The sequence below is a fragment of the Pan troglodytes genome, chromosome 10 (genome assembly GCF_028858775.2).
Source record: "Pan troglodytes isolate AG18354 chromosome 10, NHGRI_mPanTro3-v2.0_pri, whole genome shotgun sequence".
Classification (NCBI taxonomy): domain Eukaryota; kingdom Metazoa; phylum Chordata; class Mammalia; order Primates; family Hominidae; genus Pan; species Pan troglodytes.
Window position 1 is genome coordinate 113,621,328 of NC_072408.2, and position 24,904 is coordinate 113,646,231.

Consider the following 24,904-nt stretch of genomic DNA (forward strand, 5'->3'; position numbering starts at 1 on the left):
TTTTAATTAATGGGCACATTATACTTTCCACTATCCCCAAACTACATTCAAAAAACGTGCTTTAACAATGATAGTAAAATATTAAGAGAAAGTCCTTTCTAAATATCAGGTATGGCAGGGATAGAATTGACAATGTTATGAAATTTTTTTTTGGCTTATCAGATAAAGTTCTTTTCCACATCTATTTAGAGAACGCAATACAGTCATCCCTCTGTATCGTGCAGTCTGCATCTATGAATTTAATCAATTGTAGGTTGAAAATACTCAAGGAAAAAAAGGATAGTTGTGTAGAACATGTACAAACTTTTCTGTCATTATTCCTTAAATAATACAACGATTTACATAGCATTTACATTGTATTAGATATTATAAATAATCTAGTGATGACTTCAAGTATACAGTAAGAAGTGCATAGGTTATATGCAAATACTATGCCTTTTTTTTTTTTTTTTTTTTTTGAGACAGAGTCTCGCTCTGTTGCCAGCCTGGAGTGCAGTGGCACGATCTTGGCTCACTGCAACCTCCGACTCCCTGGTTCAAGTGATTCTCCTGCCTCAGCCTCCCGAGTAGCTGAGATTACAGGCACGTGCCACCATGCCCAGCTAATTTTTTGTATTTTTAGTAGAGACGGGGTTCCACCACGTTAGCCAGGATGGTCTTGATCTCCTGACCTCATGATCCGCCTTCCTCAGCCTCTTGAAGTGCTGGGATTACAGGCGTGAGCCACTGCGTCCAGCCTTCTATACCATTTTATATAAGAGACTTGAGTATCTGTGGATTTTGTTATCTGCAGAGGGTTCTGGAATCAATCCCACACAGATACCAAGGGATGACTACATTTAAAATAGGCATTTTTGTAGCTGATGACTATGTGCACATAGCCTAGGTTTCCTGACAAGATCACAATGGGACCCACAGGCAGCCTCTTTTTATTGAAGAATTAAGTCTGATGATAGATTAATAGAAATTTTGTAAAATCTTATATTGGTAATAGTAGTTGTTGTTTTTATAAGATGTAAGGGAGTACAGAAATGTTCGGTGATAGAGTAGTTATACCTGCTTGCCTCACATATAAGGGTAAGCTTGAGAGACCCAGACCTGCAGTTTGTAGAGAAGAAAGCTGACATTGAATTTTGAGGGAGTGGTCAGTGATCCTTAAATTTGGCAATGGTATAAAAAAATCCTTTTTAGGAAATATAAGATATTTGGGTTCATTCTAGAATTGTTTTTGAGATATTGATAGCAAGGTTTGGAACCAGAACTACTACATATATTTGTAGTCTGTGCCCTACAGCAAGATAACAAAAGAAAGCTAAAATTCTGTCCACAGTCTGAGCTTTCCAAGCTATGTGTGCTTTTTAATAATTTGCCCACCCAGTGGGAACTTTTTTCTGTAGTTTGTATACCAGGAGGGGTCACCTTTTTGCAATTGGCTCAAGGCATAATAGATGCTAATTCAACTCTATTTGGAACCTAACACTTGAATAATTTTTTATCAGTTTGTCAGCAAAAGTTCTTCTCTGGGGTTGTTTGATGATTAAATATTATTAGATCTTAGCTAAAGGGGGTTCAAGGGTTTCTGAAACATGGGACTGCTGCAAAAGAACTATAAATTCAGAAGCAATAGCACGACTAAAACTCAGCAGAAATGCATACTTCTTTAAGTCTTTTTGCAAGAGCCTGTACTCTGGACAAATATGAACCAATTCTTGAGACGTTAATCTTTATTTCTGGGAAGGGAACAGCTATGATTCAAACTGATTGTCTTCCATCCTGATGGTGACCATATATTTCAGTTTCTAACATTCCGTGATTTAAAAAATAATAAAAACCTTTTCTCTCTGGATTTTTAACTGTTGTTAAATACATTGGCAGAGAAACATTCTGTGTTAAGTCATTTGAGCCAAATAATGATTTTTGCATACTCGTTCTTGTTTTTCAGAAACTCTGTGAAGGCATATTTAAAGTCCTTATAAAGGACATCCCAACAACATGTCAAGTGTCCTGCCTGGAAGTACTCCGCATTCTCTCCAGAGACAAAAAGGTTTTAGTTCCTGTAACAACTAAGGAAAATATGCAGATACTGCTGCGACTAGCCAAGCTAAATGAGTTAGATGATTCTTTGGAGAAAGTATCAGAGTTCCCAGTTATTGTGGAGTCATTAAAATGTCTGTGTAATATAGTGTTCAACAGTCAGATGGCACAGCAGCTCAGCCTGGAACTTAATCTTGCTGCAAAGCTCTGTAACCTCCTGAGAAAGTGCAAGGACCGGAAATTTATCAATGACATTAAGTGCTTTGACTTGCGCTTGCTCTTCCTTCTGTCACTTTTGCACACCGACATCAGGTCACAATTGCGCTATGAGCTCCAGGGACTACCGCTGCTAACGCAGATCTTGGAAAGTGCCTTTAGCATCAAGTGGACCGATGAGTATGAATCGGCCGTAGACCATAATGGACCTCCTCTCTCACCTCAGGAGACAGACTGTGCCATTGAGGCCCTCAAAGCTCTCTTCAATGTGACGGTAGACAGTTGGAAGGTGCATAAAGAGGTAAGGTAGAGAAGGCTATTTTTGTCTACCTGGAATTTAATTGGTCTGGGACATCCCTAGAGTTTCCTGCAAGAGAAGAATACAAGTTGGGAAATGGAAAAAGTTCCCACTTCTCCCATTAAGCAATTGTATTACCCAGGATATACTTCTTAACCATTGTAAGTCTTATTCTTTCCATTTGTGTGATAACACCTATCAGAATAGGTGTAAAAATGGACTACTATTTTGTAAGATGCCAAATATAGTTTTCTGAGTTGCATTATTCTCTCTTTTTAAGAGTGCCTCTTTCAGGAATAAGGTTTAAATTATAAGATTTGAGGGGAAACAAAACAATGTGGTTGATAAAGCTATAGGCATTTTCAGTGGCTGCCATCTTAAAAGTTAAGACAGATCAAGCCAATTGAAGTTGATCGATCAGAATTGGTGTCTGCTCAGGAGAGTAGAAGATGCTCTGTGTATGCCTATCGTCCCAGTCTCTGGGAGGTTTCTCTGTAGTGTTAGATAACTATCAGAGGCATAGGACCACAACTAGATATCTGTGCTCATATGTAAGTTCTAGAAAACAAGCTGATTATACCAGAGTGTGGGAAAGGTTATTTTAAACCACTTGACTTATTTCTAAACAAAGATCTTTCTTCACTGTGGCTTGGACCCTTCAGCAACCCAAAGTGAGGCAGATTTGATAGTTTACATTTGAGTACCCACAAGAACAATATGCTAAATAGGAAACTTAGTTTAAGGAAGTCAACAAATTAAGTGAAGTAGACATAAGCTTTTTTCCCTCCTTCTAGAAGCATAACATGTCACATTTATTCTCTTTTTAGCTTTAAATAACTGTTGAAATTCACCCCCTTCTGTAAAAAGAAAGAGATTTTGGTTCCAGAGCAAATTGTCTTTTTTGACAATTGACTTTAAGATTTAGGCTAACATTTGAAACACTTCTCACCCATGAGTAAAGATCTGTTTTTGCCAGCAGCCTACTTTAAAGGGATTATCTCAGTGCATTGTTATAGGGGGAATATGCAGACATCTGAGTTTTAAAGCGCAAATAGATCTGTATTTTGAAACTAAATATTTGAATATCAGCTCTAACAGCTGTTCTAGATGACTGTGGTATGGTCAGTTTTTCCTGGGACTTGGCAAGAAAAGATGTGGAAAGCCCACATGCTCCATTTATGCATTGAAACCAAATATTTGGAAGTATTTAAAATGTTATGTTTCTATGCTTATTTGGTACCTTCTATGGTTATTTTTCTTACGCTGTTTGTTTTGGGGTTTTTAAGTTCTCCATTTGAGACCTTAAATTCCAGAGACTGTTGGTTTGCCATTGTTAGAGCCCCCTGTTATTTAAATTATACCCAAAATAGTAGCTCACACTGTTCAGATTCCTGACAAAAAAGGGTTTAAAATTCAGTGGCTACACATCAGTATATGTATGAGATGGATGATAGGTAATAAATATCAGTATATTGAGATTATCCCTTATTAGTATACTTCAGTTATAAGTAATATCGGAGCTAGAAGAAGCTTTAGAAAATGTTGAAGTAGCAAATACTCATTCTGTGTTATAGAATATTTATTCTTCAAAAGATACATGAAAAGGATCAGTAATCCTGGAGCAGATATCTCTGACCTAGTACCTGTTGTGAGTCAGTTGATATAGCCATTATAAAATATGCACATTTAATGTGACTCTGGGCTATTATTGAAGTGCTCAGAAATTTAAACACTATTGAAAATAAGATTCTTGCCAACCCAGTTAGATAAGAATGTCTTCATGAGTTTCCAAAGTCAACTTTTAGCAAACATTTAGTCATTCATTCATCCAATCAGTCTGTCAGTCAGTGAATATTTATGGTCAATTGCTAGACATAATGCCCTGCATTATGTAATATTTTGGCAAATAATAGGCATTGTCTTTGCCTTCATGAAACTTCAGTTTTTTTAGGTGAGATAGGTAATAAATCAGTAAACAAATATATAATTCAAATTCCGTTAAGTGCTAGGAGAGAAAGAGTGCACTGATTGAGAATACTTAGTAAGAGAAATTTTCTGAAGGTCTCTCCTGAGATCTGAAAACAGAACGATTCAGCCATTTGAAAAACCGGGGGATAAAAAATTGGGGGATGAACATTTTGTGGAAGTTAAACAGTGTATGAAAGACAGAGACCAAAACATAGAGTACTTTCTAGTGAGGGACCCACAGCATAGCATAAAGAAAATCTCTCGGCCAGGCGCGGTGGCTCACGCCTGTAATCCCAGCACTTTGGGAGGCCGAGGCGGGGAGATCACGAGGTCAGGAGATCAAGACCATCCTGGCTAACACGGTGAAACCCCGTCTCTACTAAAAAAAAAAAAAAATACAAAAAATTAGCTGGGCGTGGTCGCGGGCGCCCGTAGTCCCAGCTATTTGGGAGGCTGAGGCAGGAGAATGGCATGAACCCGGGAGGCGGAGCTTGCAGTAAGCGGAGATCGCGCCACTGCACTCCAGCCTGGGAGACAGAGCGAAACACTGTCTCAAAAAAAAAAAAAAAAAATCTCTCACCAGAGTGCAAAGAAACTTGCTACTAAGAGCCCATTTACCTGGATTTTAATATCTGCTTGATTGTCCGACAAAAGACACAAAAGACAGTTTACTTCAATTGGGCAAGCCCATAAAGAATTGCCAGAATTTTAAAACAGTGACTGAAATAAAAGGATATGGAAAACTTATTGTACAGAAGAATCCAACTTTTAAAATAAACATTTTTTTCCTTTTTATGAAAATAATATATGCTCATTGTATAATATCAAGGAAAAAGGCATATAAGCAATAAGAAAATACAAATTACCTGTAAACTCACCACTCAAAAGATAAACACTTTTTTTTCTTTTTTCTTTTTTTTTTTGAGAGAGTCTTGCTCTGTCGCCCAGGCTGGAATGCAGTGGCGCAATCTTAGCTCACTGCAACCTCTGGCTCCCGAGTTCAAGCAATTCTCCTGCCTCAGCCTCTGGAGTAGCTGGGATGACAGGCGTGCGCCACCATGCCTGGCTAATTTTGTATTTTTGGTAGAGATGGGGTTTTACCATGTTGGCCAGGCTGGTCTTGAACTCCTGACCTCATGATCCACCCGCCTCGGCCTCCCAAAGTGCTAGGATTACAGGCATGAGCCACCGCGCCCGGCCTCTCTTTTTTAACTAAAGAACAGGGTCTTGTCTGTTGCCTAGGCTGGAATGCAGTGGTGTGATCATAGCTCACTGCAGCTTCGAACTCCTGGGCTCAAGCTGTCCTCCTGAGTAGCTGGGACTACGAGTGCAGGCCACCACACTCGGCTAATTGTTTTTTATTCTTTTAAGACGTGGGTCTTGCTATGTTGTTCAGGCTGGTCTTGAACTTGTAGCCTCAAGCAGTCTTCCTACCTCAGCCTCCCAAGTAGTTGAGATTACAGATGTAAGCTACTGCACCAAGCACTATTTGCCTTTTGGTGTGTATCTTTCTTTTTTTTGAGATGGAGTTTCCCTCTTGTTGCCCAGGCTGGAGTGCAATGGCGCAATCTTGGCTCACGGCAACCTCTGCCTCCCGGGTTCAAGTGATTTTCCTGCCTCAGCCTCCAGAGTAGCTGAGATTACAGGCATGTGCCACCACCCATGGCTTATTTTATATTTTTAGTAGAGATGGGGTGTCTCCATGTTGGTCAGGCTGGTCTCGAACTCCTGACCTCAGTGATCCGCCCGCCTTGGCCTCCCAAAGTGCTGGGATTACAAGTGTCAGCCACTGCGCCCAGCTGGAGTATATCTTTTTAACTATTCTTCATTGTATAATATATAAACGAATATATATATACATTTTTACAAAAATGCAGTCATTTAATAATCTTAGTCTTTTTTCTTCACAATAAAAATTCATAAAGAGTAGGTTTTCAGCATGTGTTTCTTTAAGCCACAAGGTTCCTAGCAGTGGCCTCTGGGAGTAATTGGACAGTGCTCCAAGTTCCTCCCTGTCACTTTAAATAAAGAGCACCAATTGTTCTTGCTATTGCTATTGCTTTTCTTTAAATATAGGTTGTAATTAAGATTTAACTTGGGGGATAAAAAGGGTTCTTCAACCCAAAAGAAATTTTTGATGACCACCTTCTAACTTCTTGTGAAATAATACATACTTATAAGTATAAAGAGACCTATGAAAATAAAGAATATGGCTGGGTGCAGTGGTGGCTCACGCCTGTAATGCTAGCACTTTGGGAGGCTGAGGCAGGAGCATGGCTTGAGCCCAGGAGTTTGAGACCAGCCTGGGCAACATAGTGAGACCTGATCTCTACAAAAAATAAAAAAAGATAAAAATTATCCAGGTATTGTGGCATGTGCCTGTAGTCCTAGCTACTTGGGAGGCTGAGGTGGGAGGATCACTTGAGCCCAGAAGGTTAAGGCTGCATTACCGCATTCCCGCCTGGGTAACAGCGTCTCAGGAAAAAAAAAAAAAAAAGAGGAGGAGGAATACTCATAAGTATATAATATATAAGTATATATAAAATATATAAAATACTTATATATTTTATACTTAGAATATTCCTTCATAAGGAAAGATGTATCAACCTTTAACAAATCTCCCTTTTGAAGACACTTAGATTGTTTGCAGTTGCTTGCTGTTTTAAATTCTAATGATTTTTCTTATAAAGTCTTTCTAGGTACATTCCTGAAATTGGTGGGCCAGCGGGTTTCAAAGTTTCAGGTGTTTTTATATATGTTGCCAAATTTACCTTCAGAAAAATATTGTTGGTTTATACCTTTTCAAACCCTGGGCATTTCACTTTTTAAAATCTTTGCCTGTTTCACAGCTTTACAGTTACAGAAAATGCAAACATTTGGTTTTAAACTGTTTTAGTTATTTTTATGACCACTTTCATTTACAGTTCACCAAAAATAGAAAATTAATGACTAGGTTTTTCTTGAGGTTTAGCAAATTAGTGCAATTTGTTCATTTTAGATTCATGCCTCAGTGTTAAATTCGTGCCTGCCTGCTGATGCCATCAGCAGATTAATTTGGAGTTTGCTTTCCATTCAGTGGGAAATGTAGCTAGCCTTATTTCCACATGTGGAATCAGCCTCTGTCTCCCTTTCCTAAAGCTAGTGTGTTTTAAAAAGCCAATTGATTTATTTAGCAGGATATAAAGTCAGTTTTAGAAAAGTTAATTGAAATGGTCTTGTCTTCCTCCTGTTTTAACACTTTTCTAAATATCTCTGTTGATGGAAGAGAGCATGTTATTCTAGGGACTGTAAGGGGTCCCTAGAATGAAGACCACATTCCCTTCTCCCGTGCTTCCAAGGTATCAGTGAAACGTAATAAGAAAGTACAGACCAGCAGACATGTTAGAAACAGACAACCCAGTGCACACAGAGAAGTACAAGTATCTGAGTAGTCAAAGGATACCATTTAAATGAGATAAAACAGTGAGTGTCCATAGAAGTTAATTAGGAATGTCACAAAAGAGATTAGTTCCATGATTATTTTAAAGACTTTGAAGGAAATATGCAGTAGTGGAATCTGTCATTAAGATGTGAAAGCTATATAAAGAGATCCCAAAGAATTTCCTGAGTTTTTTTCTCCATTTTAATGTTACCTCATTTCGATTTTCACTATCACAACCAAGCCTGCTTGCTGTCTTTCTCTTCCTTTGCCCGTCATCCTTAGGGACTTCTTTTCTCTCTCAGCCTTTGAAGGTGGTATCATTTCAGGAGGAGAGAATATTGATGCCCTGAAAATATCAAAACTAAATCAGGAAACAATTAGTAAACAGTTGTGTAAGCTGTGTTTGTATAATGCTATGGAAAAAGCAATTGCATTTCTTTGCTGGCATCTTTGTGAGACAGGAGCATTAACCCAATTTGACAAATGAGGACAGTGAAGATCAGAGAGTTTAAATTACTTAAGGAAAGTCACACAGTAGAATAACCAACAGTAGAAAATAGTGTCTACTTTAAGCTTTGTTAAGACTTCTTAAATGATAGCACTCATCCAACGGATATTTATGGAGACATAGACTAATGGAATACAATAAATAGAGTTGATACAGTCAACTGACTTACAGGTAACATTGAAGTGCAGTAGTGAAAGAATGGGCTTTTTAATAAATGGGGTTTTATCAATTGTATGGCCATATGGAAAAAAAGTGAATTTGAATCCCCATCTTATACCATACACAAAAAATTAATTTGAGATGGATAAGAGACCTAAATATACAAGGTAAATAATAAAGCTCACTGAAGAGTATCTTCATGACTTTATCTCATGCAAGTCAAACATTTTTTATATGAGCAAAGATTTCTAAAACAGGGCAAAATAAGGATAAAATCATTAATTAAAGAAATGACATCGATTTTCATTAAAGTGAATTCATCAAAAGAAGCAAAAAGACAAGACACCAGGAGGAGAAGATATGTGCAATGACTCTCTTCAGAATACACTAAAAAGTCCTACAAACCCATAAAAATAAAAATCAGACACCCCAATAGAAAAATAAGCAAAGGGCGTTCAGGTGCGGTGGCTCACGCCTGTAATCCCAGCACTTTGGGAGCCTGAGGCAGGCAGATCACGAGGTCAGGAGATCGAGACCATCCTGGCTAACACAGTGAAACCCCATCTCTACTAAAAATACAAAAAATTAGCCGGCTGTGGTGGCGGGTGCCTGTAGTCCCAGCTACTCAGGAGGCTGAGGCAGGAGAATGGCGTGAATCCGGGAGGCGGAGCTTGCAGCGAGCCAAGATCGTGCCACTGCACTCCAGCCTGGGCGACAGACCGAGACTCCATCTCAAAAAAAAAAAAAGAGAAAAAAAGAAAAAAAAAGAAAAGAAAAGGGCTTGAACAGGAACTTCACAAAAGAGATATCCAAATGAGTAATAAACATATGAAAAGGTGTTCAACTTCATTAGTCACCATAAACGTGCATACTACAACCAAGAAATCACTACACATCCATGAGAATGACTAAAATGAAAAAGGCTGACTCTAACAAGTATTGGTGTCCCTGTAGAGCAACTGCTGGGGTATAAATTGGTATAAGTACTTTGAAACACTGTTCAGCAGTACCTGGTAAAGATTGACATATGGATATAACCTGTGAGTCAGCATCTCCTCTCTAGGGTGTATACCTGTAGATATCAAATGACATGTAAAAATTGTGTTCACATCAGCACTTTTCAAGATAGCCCCAAGCTGGAAACAATCCAAGTGTCATCAGGACTACAGCAGATAAGTAAATTGTGGCATATTCATACATTGGAATACGATATAGCAGTGCTTTCTTAACCTATCTGTAGGTGAGGAACCAGATTTTTTTCCCTAAAAATCTGTCAGGATGAAACTCTTGTGTAATACAATATTACATACAACGCCAAACTGCTCAAAAGTTTCTAAATGTTCACACATACCTTCTGTACTCATGGTGTTGCAGGCCAGTGATGAACAGGGTGGGGACCAGCAGTGGTACACAAACATACTTCAAATAGCACTGCTCTCAAACGATGACAAAGAACAGACTGCAACTACACAGAGTAGTGTGAATGAATCTCACAAGCCAACACAAGAGTCTGTATTTTATGATTCCATACGTGTAAAGTTCAGTAGCAACCAAAATACTAACCTGTGACATTAACAAGTTAGAATTACCCTTGAGGAGCAGAAGATGGTCATTTGTAGGGGGTATGGAAAGAATTCTGGGATTCTTAATCTTGGCATTGCATGATTTTTATGTTGGCTATATGGGTGTGCTCATTTTGTCAAAATTTAGCTGTGCGCTTATGATTTGTGCACTTTTCTGTATGTACATTATACTTTACATTAAAATTTATTGATGACCTATTAAACACACACCCTCTTTCCTCATTAAGGTAGTAGATTAGTGGAGGAAACAAAGTGTATGCAAGTAAACAAATGTGAAATTACAAATTATGATTTCATGAGAGAAAAAAGAGTCTTCTTGGAGAAGATACTTTAGCTGAAACCTGGAGTATGCAAAGGAACCAGCGATGCAAAGAGCAGAGGCAAACAATCCAGGGATTTTGGTAGTTGTTTTGAGTAGAGAAATAGAGCTAATTTAGTGGATTTAGAGTAAAAGAGGACATTGTAGACATCGGGTACAACTTGGGAGTTGATGTTATCAAAACTGGAAAAGGTAAAAAGTAGAATTTTGGTTTGCAGCTGCAAATAATGGAAAGACCAAATGGATAGATTTCCAAAAGTCTGTCAACATCAGCATGAAAAGAGAAAGATTATTATATCTAAAATAAAGGAAAATATAATTTAAAGGGAAGTGTATTCCCTAGTTAATTTTTAAAACTAAGGGAAATATGATCTTATCAAGAGTTAAGTAATGAATGCATTTCACATGGGTATTTAACATATGAGAGAATTTTTTTTTTTTTTTTTTTTGAGACGGAGTTTAGCTCTTGTAGCCCAGGCTGGAATGCAATGGCATGATCTCGGCTCACTGCAACCTCCGCCTCCTGGGTTCAAGCAATTCTCCTGCCTCAGCCTCCCGAGTAGCTGGGATTAACAGGCTTGCACCACCATGCCCAGCTAATTTTTGTATTTTTAGTAGAGACGGGGTTTCACCATGTTGGCCAGGCTAGCCTCTAACTCCTGACCTCAGGTGATCCACCCGCCTCGGCCTCCCGAAGTGCTGGGATTACAGGCATGAACCACCGCACCCGACTCGTATGAGAGAATTTTTATTCAGGCATTTGAGATGGATAGTGAATGGGACAACATTCATTCCAACCCTTCCAGTCTCAGTGTCTCTGTCATTCCAGTAGTCCTCTTTGTTTTTCCCCTTTCCCCCTACAATGATTTATCATTTGTTTCACCTCTATCAGTCTTGCCTTTTGTTCCCTTCCTCTGTTACCCTTCCCCCAACCTTCAGATGTTATATTGAAAGTATTAAAGCACTTTTATGCATATCATCTTCTTTAATCCTTTGTAACCCTGACAGAACCCTCCAGTATTTGGAGATTCATGTGGGGAAACTGAGGCTCGGAGAAACTATATGACTTGTCTAAAGTGCCGATCTGGAGTCCTGACCCCAAGTGCAGTGCCTTTATTTCAGTTAGGCCACTGAGGCCCTCTTCTCATCCAGCTCTATACATGATGATGTTATATTTAAAATGTTATGGTCCACATTATGAGTTGTGAAAGTGTGCCCTAATTGCTTGCTAGATTTTAGGAGAGACATCTTCCTAGAAGGGTTATGTGAGTTCTATATATGAATATAGGATATATGTGTATAATTTATGAAAATATATCACTTTACATGGACTTGAAATCGATGATATATTAAGAAGTTTTGGCCGGGTGCAGTGGCTGGCACCTGTAATCCCAGCACATTGGGAGGTCAAGGCGGGTGGATCACCTGTGGTCAGGAGTTCAAGACCAGCCTGGCCAACATGGTGAAACCCTGTCTCTACTAAAAATACAAAAAGAAAAAAAAAATTAGCTGGGTGTGGTGGCGGGCACCTGTAATCCCATCTACTCGGGAGGCTGAGGCAGGAGAGTCGCCTGAACCTGGAAGGCGGAGGTTGTGGTGAGCCGAGATCACACCATTGTACTCCAGCCTAGGCGACAAGAGCAAAACTCCATCTCAAAAAAAAAAAAAAAAAAAAAAAGTTTTATAATTTTTTAGTAGTTTTTGAGGTAGTTGGAGTCTTCCTGAAATATGGCATATCCAGGCTCTCTTATCACAATTGTCTCTAATTTCATGTGTCTTCTTAATTATTTAAAATCTGGAAGAAGAAAGATATGACTTTGATGCAGATAATTAAAGCAGGTGTAATGGCCCAAGATCTCACTAAAAATGAAGAAGTAAACCAAATGAGTATTCAGGGCTTAGTTTATTTCCTACTGTTTGCCTTCTTGCCTCTAACTCCCTGTGTCTCTTTAATACCACTGCCAGTGAGTAAACATTGGAGATCACTTGTTTTTCATTACTTGCTGGTAGTTCTGGGGGAATTAGGATATTAAGATTGATTAAAATGAAGTTCGTGGATTTATTGCTTTGAAAGTTAAGAGATGAGACATTTTTATTAAGGGTGTACAACCAGTCTCTGAAATAACCTGGTAACATCACATCTGTTGAAACTTTTATAATGGTTAGTAAACTGCAACAGTGCACCATAGAAAAAACGAATTTAGGCTTTTTGGAAATGAAAAAAAGTCTCTAGCGGAATTGAATCTTAAGAAGGTAAACGAGAGTGGCTAGGTCAGCATTTCTGGAAGTGGTTATGGTTGTTCATAAGAGATAGTGACTATTTACTTAGTATTGCCTCAGGAATTCTTCCTAGGATATTCTGCCATCTAAAATGTATGGTATAAGAATGCTTGTTTGGGGTGGGCAAGAGATGTAGTAAAGTAGCAGACCCCACTGTTCAGGCATTCAACCCCCAATGTTTCCTCTCTTTTTTATTTGCCATAGAGTGATTCTCATCAGTTCCGTGTAATGGCAGCTGTCCTTCGTCATTGTTTACTAATCGTAGGTCCAACTGAAGACAAAACAGAAGAGCTACACAGGTGGGTAAGCTCTGTATTGATATCCCAATGAAGGACATCATCAGTTGTTCTTGGTTTTATGCATCTAATTTCAATTATTATAAGCACAAGAAAGTGAAACTACTACAGTAAATCAGGTAACTGGTAGGTCAGAAATCATTATCATGGAAATCATTACTATGCCCTGATGAGAAATTTTTATTCTGCCCCCTTTCACTTTGTTATATTGAGGCTCAACAGGAGAAGAGAATTTGGCATTTGTTGCAAATGCCACAAATAGTTACTGTTCTTGGTTTTATCCAGAACAACAATAATAGTACACAGTTATTGAACACTTACTCTGTGGCATTGTGCTAAGTGCTTTATAACGATTAACTTCTTTAATCACCATGCCAACATTATAAGGTAGATTCTGCAATTTTTCCCGTTTACTAGTTGAGGAAACTGATGCATAGAAAGATCAAGCAATTTCTCTGAGATTATACAGCCCTAACAAGTGAAAGAGCTGGGATTTAAACCCTGCTTTTAATTACTACACTTAACTAGTACTCTCACTAATTTCATTTGAAGAGTACTTACCAAAAAGTATATATTTTGGCAATGATAGTTTTATTTTTTAAAAAAACTTGTAAGAATTAGGGCATAGTGTCTAGCATTAAAATATATAAAATAGGCCAGGTGTGGTGGCTCATGCCTGTAAACCCAACACTTTGGGAGGCCAAGGCCGGTGGATCACTTGAGGACAGGAGTTTGAGACCAGCCTGGCCAACATGGTGAAACCCCGTCTCCATTAAAAATACAAAAAAAGTAGCTGGGCATGGTGGCATATGCCTGTAATCCTAGCTACTCGGGAAGCCGAGGCAGGAGAAACACTGAACCTGGGAGGTGGAGGTTGCAGTGAGCCAAGGTCGCACCATTGCACTCCTGCCTAGGCAACAGAGTGAGACTCCATCTCAAAAAATTAATTAATTAATTTTAAAAGTAAATAAAATATATAAAATAGTTCAGCTGGGTGCTGTGGCTCATGCCTGTAATACTAGCACTTTGGGAGGCTGAGGCAGGCAGATCACTTGAGTTCAGCCTGGGCAACATGGCAAAACCCTATCTCTACTAAAAATACAAAAATTAGCTGGGTGTGGTGGCGCACGCCTGTAGACCCAGCTACTTGGGAGGCTGAGGTGGGAGAATCTCTTGAACCTCAGGAGGCGAAGGTTGCCATGAGCCGAAATTCCACCACTGCACTCCAGCCTGGGTGACAAAGCGAGACCCTGTCTCAAATAAATAAATAAAATAGTTCAAATTTTGCGACTTGTCCGTTACAACTATTAACGGACTGCTGTAAAAATTTATTGTACTCTGAGAACAACTGAATAAGAATTAATGCATTTTTCCAGTTCTCTTTCCATTCTGGATCAGATTTACAATAACAAGAGTTCTGACTTCATCATGATGCTACTCATGATGCTTTATTCTATATGAATACAAATGGCATTTTAAACAATTCAAATAAACTCATATCTGCAAACAAATTACTTTGGCATTAACTCTACAAAGGATTTAACATAGGGTTGTTCTTAATAGTAGAAATTCCTTTTTGAACACTTAAAATATTCAGTTTTCCAAAATACGGCTTAAATAAAACTATAGAAACACAGCCACAGTATAAAATGAAACATATGCTTAATTGTTATTTTTCAATTAAATCCATATTATTTTAGTTATGATCAGCAACTTATTATTTGATATTGTACTGAATTTGCTGGTAGGTTATCTCAGTGTACTCCCTGCCCTGCAGCCGGTCAAAAGACTGTTTTTCTTGATTAAAAAATGTCATTTTTTTTCTGTAGCTACAAATCAAACATTCCTTTAGTTTTCTTAAGACAGTACCTTTAAAAAAAGTCAGATTAACTGCAATAAATCATATCCTAACAAGATTTTATTAAACATTTTGACCCACTGTAATTTTTTTCGTAATTAAGAGACACTAGAAATTTAGACCCTAAAACTAAAAGAAAATGCTCTTATAAGCCCAAGAGTAAATTGATTTTTTTTAAGAAGTCAGATATCACAAGTTAAATAATCATACAAGGATGTGAAAGGAAGGCACTTTGACCAAAATTGCTATACTAGTCACAAATACATTGCCAAAGATTTCTCCAAATAATGAATTTAATATCTTGACGCAGCACCCAGTATTTGTTGAAAGAGAGCAAAACTATGTAATAGAGGTTTTTAAAATAAAATTTTTTTAAAGAAGTCGTATTTATTTTCCTTAGTGATTCTAGCTTTTTTCCTTAAATTTGCTTTTGTCTTAAAAGTTATTTTGATAAAAACCTATCGGCTTCACTGTAAATAAGGAGCATGCCTAGAGCCACAGACAGGATTTATGAGTATTTCTCAGAGGCTTTCCTGGGAGATTGAGGTTGCTGCTGACTTAACAGTTTATCTGGAATGGCCTTGCATGTTCCTTTAATCAGAATTAGAGTGATTAGTATCATTTTGAGCAGTAATGATTCTAGGCTAATCCATTTAAATACAACGAAAATGGCACTAACCTCAAAGTGCTATTTTAGGAAGCTTCTGTTAGTGATCCTGAAAACAATTTTTCTGTGTGTGTGTGTTTTAAGCATAAAAATTTTTTTAAAGGATTTCAAAGTAACATCTCAAATTCCATTTTTGAAAGTTATTTTCTAAGTTTGTTTTTGCTTTTTTTTGGACACTTTGATTTGCTTTAAAGAAAAGTTTAATGAAATAGGTAACCCTGGGTAGCACAGTGTATGGTTGTGCGTTATCATCAAACCCAAAGAGTTGTGATGGTGATTAAATGAGAGGTTCATAAAGCACCTCTTCCCTGGCAATGAGAAAATACTCAGTAAATGGCACTTGCTGCCGCTGCTGCCACCACTGCCACTGTGCCACTGATGTGCTACTTCTATTAGGATTATGATAAACATACTGGATTTTAGAATATTTAGTTATTTTAAATCTTTTTTTAAAAGTTGTTTGTTGATTTTGATACGCTGTTTAGGAACTTATGCCTATGTTTATCCTGTGATCGTGTGAAGACATCTTTTTTCTTTTAATCCAAGTGTTTCTGAAGCCAGATAAGTTCTATGATATATGCATGTTAGGAGCCTATAAAGGTGCTTTAGGAGAAAAGTAAGTTAAAAAAAATAGCCTGGCAGCTTTTTCTGATACGTTGTCTTTGTAAGACAGTGCAATTTTTTCAGAGAAGTCAAGAGGACATGGACATAGAGATGAAATGAGTTAGCTCGTAAAGACAGCAGACCTTGACCTTCATTTCCACTAATCAACATTTTATATGGCTTTTAAAATCTATTCTTTCATTTCCTTTTGTCTGTACTTAATGGTAACAGGTAGGTTGCTGGTATGATCCACCTTTTTTGCTCCATTGAAGGACATCCTAATTCTGTTCATTTCTATGTGCCTGAAAGTATTTTCAGCACTCCAGTCCATAATCAACAAGCTTATGCATAAATACTTAGCCCAAAAAAGTTGGCATGTGGTTGTGGTTTTATTTTATTTTGGAGAGAAGGGAAGAAATCAGGATGGCCTATATGCTGATGAGAGGAGGGGAGGACCGGATTTGATTTAATTTATTTTAGGCTCTCAATCTCGTTTTCTTTTACTCACTGAGTGCATTGGTATTTATAAAGCTTTTTGTTACTGTTTCTTTGTTTAGACTAATTCATTTTGTCTCACATATTGAAGGGGACAATATAGTACATAATACAGTACCTAGTAACACCTTATTACAGTGCTAAATACAATGCCTTAAACATGGCAGTCTTTTTTTCTTTCAGTTTTTTTTATAGTGGTAAAATACAGTTATAAAATTTGCCATCTTTTAAGTGTACAATTTGGTGGTTCTGTTTATAATGTGCAACCATCACCACCATCCTTCTCCATAACTCTTTTCATTTATTCATTAAGATGGCTCCATCTTCTCCACTGCACACAGAGGTGTTTTTCAAAAAGCAAATGCCTGCTTTAAATCTTGTCATGGCTCCTCTTTGTCTTAAGGAATAAGAGAAAACTTTTTGGCAGCAGGATTGGTGGGGGATCATTGTGCAAGTATTTATGATCTGTAGTCTCATGTGGAAAATCTGTTTCTCCTGATTAGTTCTCTCTTTCATCCTGTATATATGATTCTACCAAACCTTTGAATATATATATGTGAGAGTTTATTTCTGAGCTCTCTATTCTATTTCATTTGTCTGTATGGCTTCAGGCCAGTAACACACTGTTTTGGTTACTGTAGCTTTATAGTAAGTTTTGAAATGAGTAAGTGTGAGTTCTCCAGCTTTGTTCTTTTTCAAGATTATTTTGACTATTCAGAGTCCCTTGAGATTCCATATGAATTTTAAAGTGGGTTTTTCTATTTCTAAAAAAGAGTGTCATGGGGATTTTCATAAGGATTGCATTGAACCTATAGAATGCTTTGGGTTGTATTAACATTTTAACAATACTGTCTTCTAATTACACAAGGCAGACTTTTAATAAATGTTTGAAAATTGATTTCATGTGTTTATTAATTAAGCACTACTATGTGTTAGGCACTATGTTGAGTAACAAAGGTGAATACAGCACAGTCTCTGTTCTCCATGACTCGCTAATCAATAGATAAGACAGATTTGTAAGTAAATAGGTAGAGTTGTTTTGATGAGTGCGGTATTAGACATGAATAAGCTTATATAGTTGTACAGAAAAGGATAATTTACTTTGGAGAGATTGAGAAGGGGTTTGGATTGGTTTTGTTGTAATCATAAAGCTCTTAGCTCTTTAAGCTGACTCTCTGTAAATGACAGTCATCTAGGTGAACAGATGTTTTCTGAACTATAGCTGAACACTGGTCTTAGAGGACTTCACAATGCATACCTGGAGGAACATGGAGACTAAATTCCCAGACTGCCCGATTTAAATTAAGACCCTCCCTCCCCCTCATGCACATATCTTGTCACTGTCTTATCATCTGCTTTATTTTTTTTATAAGGAGAAAAGACATAAATGTTAGGAAAGCTAAATAACAATTTGAGACAGGGATAGAGAGATATCACAGATTTTTTTTAGTAGTTTCCCAGTAAATTAATTATTCAAATAATAATTGCTAATAGAATTCAAAGGGCAACGTCACTATGGTCTGTCATGATGAAGAAAGTCTTCCTTGCTCGAATGATACCTGTCCTGGCCTTTTCCAGACTTCTAGTCCTCTGATGATTCCTTTTTCTCCTATCTCTAAGTCCTCTTATAGATTTCCTTTCTTCCATCTCTATTCTAAAACATTTGTTCATCATTTCAACCTGCTCCACTCCATTACCATGTCCTGCCAGTCTTAAAGCACTCAACCCTAGATCTGTCAGCTCACCTTCTTTCTCCACAGGCTGCTGAGCCCTAAGGGAAAGTTTTACCTAACCTGACAGATGGCTCCATCTTCTCCACTGCACACAGAGGTGTTTTTCAAAAAGCGGATTTCTACTTTAAGTCCTTTCGTGGCTCTTCTCTGTCTTAAGGATTAAGAGAAAAAAAATTTTTTTAATCACTGTGCATGTGTTTATGATATGCAGTCTTATGTAGAAAATCTGTTTCCCCTGGTCAGTTCCCACTTTCATCCCATGTATATGATTCTACCAAACCTTTGCAACTCTCTAAAGGCCTTCTGCACCCCCTTGTCCTCAGAAGATAACATGTTTTTACTTAGTTTTTATTATGGATATTTGGGGTGGCCTGGCAACATGGTGTAGGGGTTGTGAGATTATGAGAGAGCTTAAAGCCTTCAAATACATCTTAGCATGGCCATTGAAGCCTGACATCTGGATTAAATCTAAACCCTTTCAACAAGACTTCAGGGCAGAATATCATGCTAAAGTGTCAGAGTCTCTGCCTAATAAATTGGGCAAAATGCTGTTATCATGGCAATATGCCAGTAACTTCTGAATGAGGGAAACCGTCTCTGGTTGCATTGTATTGGATGAATCCATGGAATTGGATCTGAGGCATTGGCCTTCACCTTGGGAACTCTCTGCCCCGACAGCATTCGTCTTTCTGTTATCAAGCAACACATTTGCATGGCATGGAGCCACTTCCTCCCTTTGCCTCCAGGAGCCTACCATTCCACAATCTGCATGACTTTGTATTCAAGCTACTCTGCTCTTCTTTCTCTTCCTTAGACATAGATGCCTTATTAGGGCCTTTACACTTGCTCTGTCTACTGCGTGGAATCCTTTTCCCAGATCTTTAAGAGGCTGAGTCCTTCTTGACACTGAGAACTCAGCTCAAATGTCACTTCCTCAGTTAGGCCTTCCCTGACTGCCTAATTTAGATTAAGAACTCCCTCCCAGCCCCCTGCCACCACACACACACATATCTTGTCACTATCTTATCATCTGCTTTATTTTTTTCATGGTACTTATCACTAACTGAAATAATCTTCATCTTTTATTTTTCCACTTGTTTATTGTTTCTCTCCTTCATTAAGTTGTATGTAATCCCAGCATTTTGGGAGGCCAAGGCGGGTGGATCGCCTGAGGTCATGAGTTCGAGGCCAGCCTGGCCAACATGGTGAAACCACGTCTCTACCAAAAACACAAAAATTAGATGGGCGGGTGGCAGGCACCTGTAGTCCCAGTTACTCAGGAGGCTGAGGCCAGAGAATCGCTTGAACCTGGGGGGCTGAGATTGCAGTGAGCTGAGATGGGGCCACTGCACTCCAGCCTGGGAGACAGAGCAAGACTCTGTCTGAAAAAAAAAAAAAATTTTATGCTTAAAAAGAGTGAAGATTGTGTCTGTCTTCTCTGCCATTATATACCCAACACCTAGAACAGGTATACTTAGTAAATGCTCAATAAATATTAGTTGGATGAAGGGAAGATAGATGATCTTGCTGACCTCTTAAGAGGCTAATTGGAAACTGTCAAGCAGGATCGTTCTTAAACCCTTAATTCCCCATCCCTACCTATAAGCGTACTGTAAAATGTACCTATTCTTTCCTGTTTTCTGCCAATCTCAGGAAATTAAGTGGCTCTCTCGCTGCCCAAGGTTAATGCCCACACCTTTTTCTTCTGCCTCTCGAGGCCTTATTTCAGCATTGAACTCCTCCTCTAGTTCTTCAGTCTCTTCTTTGGGCTTTATCCCTTCAATATGTGACATGCTGAGATCTATCCCTTTTGTGAGGAAAAGAAAATCTTTTATCGGATCTTTGTCACCTCAGAGATATGACCCTGTTTCTTACCTTCCCTTCACAGCTAAGTTTTTTGACAGTGTTTTGTGTGCCATTAGCCTCTAAATATTTTGATCATATTCCTAATCAATAAAAATTTTTGAATACACCCTCAAGTATATTTATTTACATATACCTTATATATATATGCTGCTAAACTGACATATGAAATAATGAAATTATATACAAATAATAAAAAGGATAACATAGAGATTAATATTTTAAAATAGATTTTTAAAATTAACCTGCCACAAACTTTCAAAATTATCAGCTGGTCGTGGTGGCTCACGCCTGTAATCCCAGCACTTTGGGAGGCTGAGGTGGGCAGATCACTTGAGGTCAGAAGTTCGAGACCAGCCTGACCAACATGGAGAAACCCTGTCTCTATTAAAAATACAAAATTAGCAAGGCATGATGACGCATGCCTGTAATCCCAGCTACTTGGGAGGCTGAGGCAGGAGAATCGTTTGAACCTGGGAGGCAAAAGTTGCGGTGAGCTGAGATCGCGCCACTGCACTCCAGCCTGGGTGACAGAGTGAGACTCTGTCTCAAAAAAAGAAAAAAAAAATTATCAAATAGCAGAAGTTTTTCTTTATGTTCTGCACACTTACTATTTAAGTACCTTGTTAATTGTGGTGGCTTTGAACTATCATTAGCTAATAGCTGTGGGCACATTATATACTTGATATGTTTGGATGTTTTGTCCCCACCAAATCTCATGTTGAAAGGTGACCTCCAATGTTGGAGGTGGGCCTAGTGGGAGGTGTTTGAGTCATGGGGGTGGATCCTCATGAATGCTTGGTGCTGTCCTCCCCATAACAAGTAAGTTCTCACTCTGTGATCACTCGAGATCTAGCTGTTAAAAGAACCTAGCACCTTCTCCCCCTCTTTCTTGCTGCCGCTCTTGCTGTGTGATACTCCTGCTCTCCCTTCGTCTTTCACCATAATTGTAAGCTTCCTGAGACCCTCACCAGAAGCCAGTAAGATACAAGTGCTATGCTTGTACTTCCTGCAGAACTGTGAGCCAAATAAACCTTTCTTTATAAATTACCCAGTCTCAGCTATTCCTTTATGGGACTAATACAGTACTTAAGGCAAGACTCCTTAGTATTGTAGTAGTTGTGAATTTATGTTACAGATAATTTCCAGTTTTTCTAAAACTAGTTTCTTGTCAGATCTGTTTGGATTGTCCTTGTTTTGACTCATGATAATGGCATACAAAAGGCTCTGCCATTTTCTTATCCTTTGCTTATACTAATTATCTTCAATGTTGGTGTCTTTGTATTATAGGAATTATTTAAAACAGTTTGTTCATTTTACAAGAATTGGTTTAGTTAAAACTGGATATAATATATAAACCCAGTTAACTGGGCATATGTAAATTGTAATATGACCAATGAAGAAAGCAAATGAGTGACCAGGAAGGAAGGACATCACTGCTACCCTTCTGTAACATGGAATTTTAACTCTTCTCTCAATTTTAATACTTCTTTCAAAGTATCTCAAGATACTTTGCATTTGTTTGTGACATGGGGAGCATTTGATTTATGGTTCAGGTCTGGGTACCAATGTCAATTCGTTTATAAAATATTAGTAAAGCTTAATTTCTTTTCAACTTTTTAGATAAAAATAATAAAAATAAAACTATTTTGGCCGGGCGTAGTGGCTCACGCCTGTAATCCCAGCACTTTGGGAGGCCGAGGCAGGCAGATCACGAGGTCAGGAGATCAAGACCATCCTGGCTAACACGGTGAAACCCCATCTCTATTAAAAATACAAAAAAAATCAGCCAGGTATGGTGGCGGGTGCCTGTAGTCCCACGTACTTGGGAGGCTGAGGCAGGAGAATGGCGTGAACCTGGGAGGCAGAGCTCGCAGTGAGCTGAGATTGCGCCACTGCACTCCAGCCTGGGCGACAGAGCGAGACTCTGTCTCAAAAAAAAAAAAAGTAGAACTCTTTTCTTCCCACACCCAGTAGATCATCTTATGTACCTCCAGGGTTGTATCTACCTCATTTTGCAGACTACTGGTTTGTACTTACCGTTTCCATGGCTTTACCCTCTATTCATTCTTCAGCCCACTGTAATCAGGCTTCTGCATCTATTCCTCTGCCAGCACAACTCTGGTTTAAGGTCATTAGTAAGTTACCTTATCATAACATACAAGACTTTTTATAATGTCCCCACCCCATTTCATACATACATAAATAGACCTTTCTGGTCTTATTACCTACTAAGACCCCTCCTTTAGAGGCCTTATCATTTGCTTTAGGTTTAGGAACCTGTTTTCAGTTCCCCACAAGTACCATAATCTCTCATTCCTCCAAATTTTTGCTATTCCCTCTTATAGTGGAATATGTCTGCTGTTCAGAAGCTCCTTAATTGTTGACATTTACTATGTGCCAGGCAGAATGCTTTGCATGCCTTTCTTCATTTAATACCCACATCAACCTGGTAAGTTTAAGCTCCTTTATTTTAGAGGTAGGACAAGGCCTAGAAGAGGTTGTATAATTTGCCTAAGGCATACTAGAATTCAAACCCAGTGCTTTACTAATTATGTTATGCTGCCTTCCCTTACGAAAAGGAGTTTATTTTCTTTTTTATACCTGGCACCTAGCACAAGGCATAGCAAATATTATATTTGTTGAATGAATAAAGTGAGGTTTGAGCTAGTCTTAAAGAATGAAAATGTTCTAGGCAGGAGAAAACATGGACAAATACAGAAAAGAGAGTATGTCTACAGCACATTTAGAGAACAATGACCTGGTCACCATGGGTTAAAAGGTATTTCACTGAGGGTAGCATTCAGGGGTCTTTCCATTCAAAGTTTTCTTGAAGCTTCCCCACTTGTTGCTGCTGTAGTCATCTCTTGTTCTTTGTAGCAAAACTCCTTTAAGTGGTGACTATCTGATTCCTCTACTGTTCTTTTGAATCCAGTTCACCGAGGCTTTTAGCCTCACTACTCCACTTAGAATGGCTATTGTTAGGGTCACTAGTGACTTCTGTGTTGCTAAATCCAGTGGACATTTTTCAGTCATCTTACTTGATCTGTCAGCATCATTTGACACAGATCATCACTCCATTCTTAGATACCATGCTGTCTTGGTTTTCCTCTTACCTAACTAATTGTAAATTCTTTGTCTACTCCTCAGCCTCTGAATGATTGATCGAGTGCTCCAGTCTCAGCTTTCATAGTCTTTTAATCCACACTCACTCCTTTACTGATCTAATACAGTCTTCTCTTTAAATACCATCTACATGCTGATGACTTTTCAGTTTATATCCCTCTGTAACCCTGATCTCCCTCCCTGAACTCCAGACTCACCTAGCTAATTTCCTATTAACATCTCCACTTGGATGTCAACTAGACACCCCAAACTTAACATCCAAAATTAAACTCTCTATCATCCCCCTAAAAAGCTTCTTCTCTTGCAGTGTTTCCCATTTTCAGTTTATGGCACCTCCAGCTTTTCACTTGCTAAGGCTAGAACTTTAGATTCTCTCACACTCCACACTAGCCTGTCAGGAAATCCTTCATTATGTATCGAATGAACCACTTCACTGTTAATACCTTGTGCACTCACCTGAATTATTGCAGTAACATTCTAACTATTCTCCCTTACCTTTGATGGCCTACTGACTGTCCTCAATGCAGTAGCCAGAGTGACCTTTTTAACCTAAGTTAAGAGGATCTCATCATGCAAAACCCTGCAATGAATGATTTTCCACTTCCATCAGAATAAGATCTAAAGTTATAATATCCTACAAGACCAATCTGGTCTTCTCTGTTATCTACCTGAAGTCATATCCTACTCCTCTTATGTATGGTGGGTCAGCCACACCACCTTCTTTACTGTTCTTCAGACATGCCACTGCTCCTGCCCCAGAGCCTTTGCTTTTACTCTTCTTCCTCTGATGCTCCTTCCTCAGTCACATTACTCTCTCTCTAATCCCTTCAAGTCATTTAAATAACTCATCTCAGTGAAGCCTTCCCTAACCATCCTATTTAAAAGTATAACCCGGCCGGGCGCAGTGGCGCACGCCTGTAATCCCAGCACTTTGGGAGGCTGAGGCAGGCGGATCACGAGGTCAGGAGTTCGAGACCAGCCTGACCAACATGGCGAAACCCCGTCTCTACTAAAAATACAAAAATTAGCCAGGCATGGTGGCATACATCTGTAATTCCAGCTACTCAGGAGGCTGAGGCAGGAGAATCGCTTGAACCCAGGAGGCGGAGGTTGCAGCGAGCCAAGATGGCACCATTGTACTCCAGCCTGGGCGACAGAGCAAGACTGTTTCTCAAAAAAAAAAAAAAAGTATAACCCATACATACTAGTTTACCCTCATGGGTTCTTCCCCCAGAGCACTTATCACCTTCTAGCATATTATTTAATTAACTTTAAAAAAATTTTATTGACTTTTCTGTCCATGCCAGAGAATAAGTTCTGTGAGGACAGGAATTTTTTCTTTATTTTCTTTGTGATACCTGCCTGAAATAGTGCCTGGCACAAGTAAATAATAAATAATTACTGGATTGAGTTAGATTAAATAAAATTATTTATTTACATCTGAAAATCTTTTGTTTTTTGTTTTTTGTTTTTGTTT

At 38.5% G+C, this 24,904-nt stretch overlaps 1 protein-coding gene across 12 annotated transcripts in view; it reads left to right on the forward strand.

The window, feature by feature from the left end:
- The window catches only part of RIC8B (RIC8 guanine nucleotide exchange factor B), a 112,978-nt gene that overhangs the window by 38,493 nt on the left and 49,581 nt on the right, over positions 1-24,904 (forward strand). For all 12 annotated transcript variants that reach the window (XR_010148444.1, XR_673594.5, XR_010148445.1 and 9 more), the window contains 2 exons: positions 1,943-2,551; positions 12,991-13,085. Coding sequence is in view for 9 of the 12 variants with exons in the window: in XM_009426150.5 (XP_009424425.2) it covers positions 1,943-2,551; positions 12,991-13,085 (704 nt within the window). In the remaining 3 variants the exon portion in view is untranslated. The remainder of the gene's footprint in view (positions 1-1,942; positions 2,552-12,990; positions 13,086-24,904) is intronic.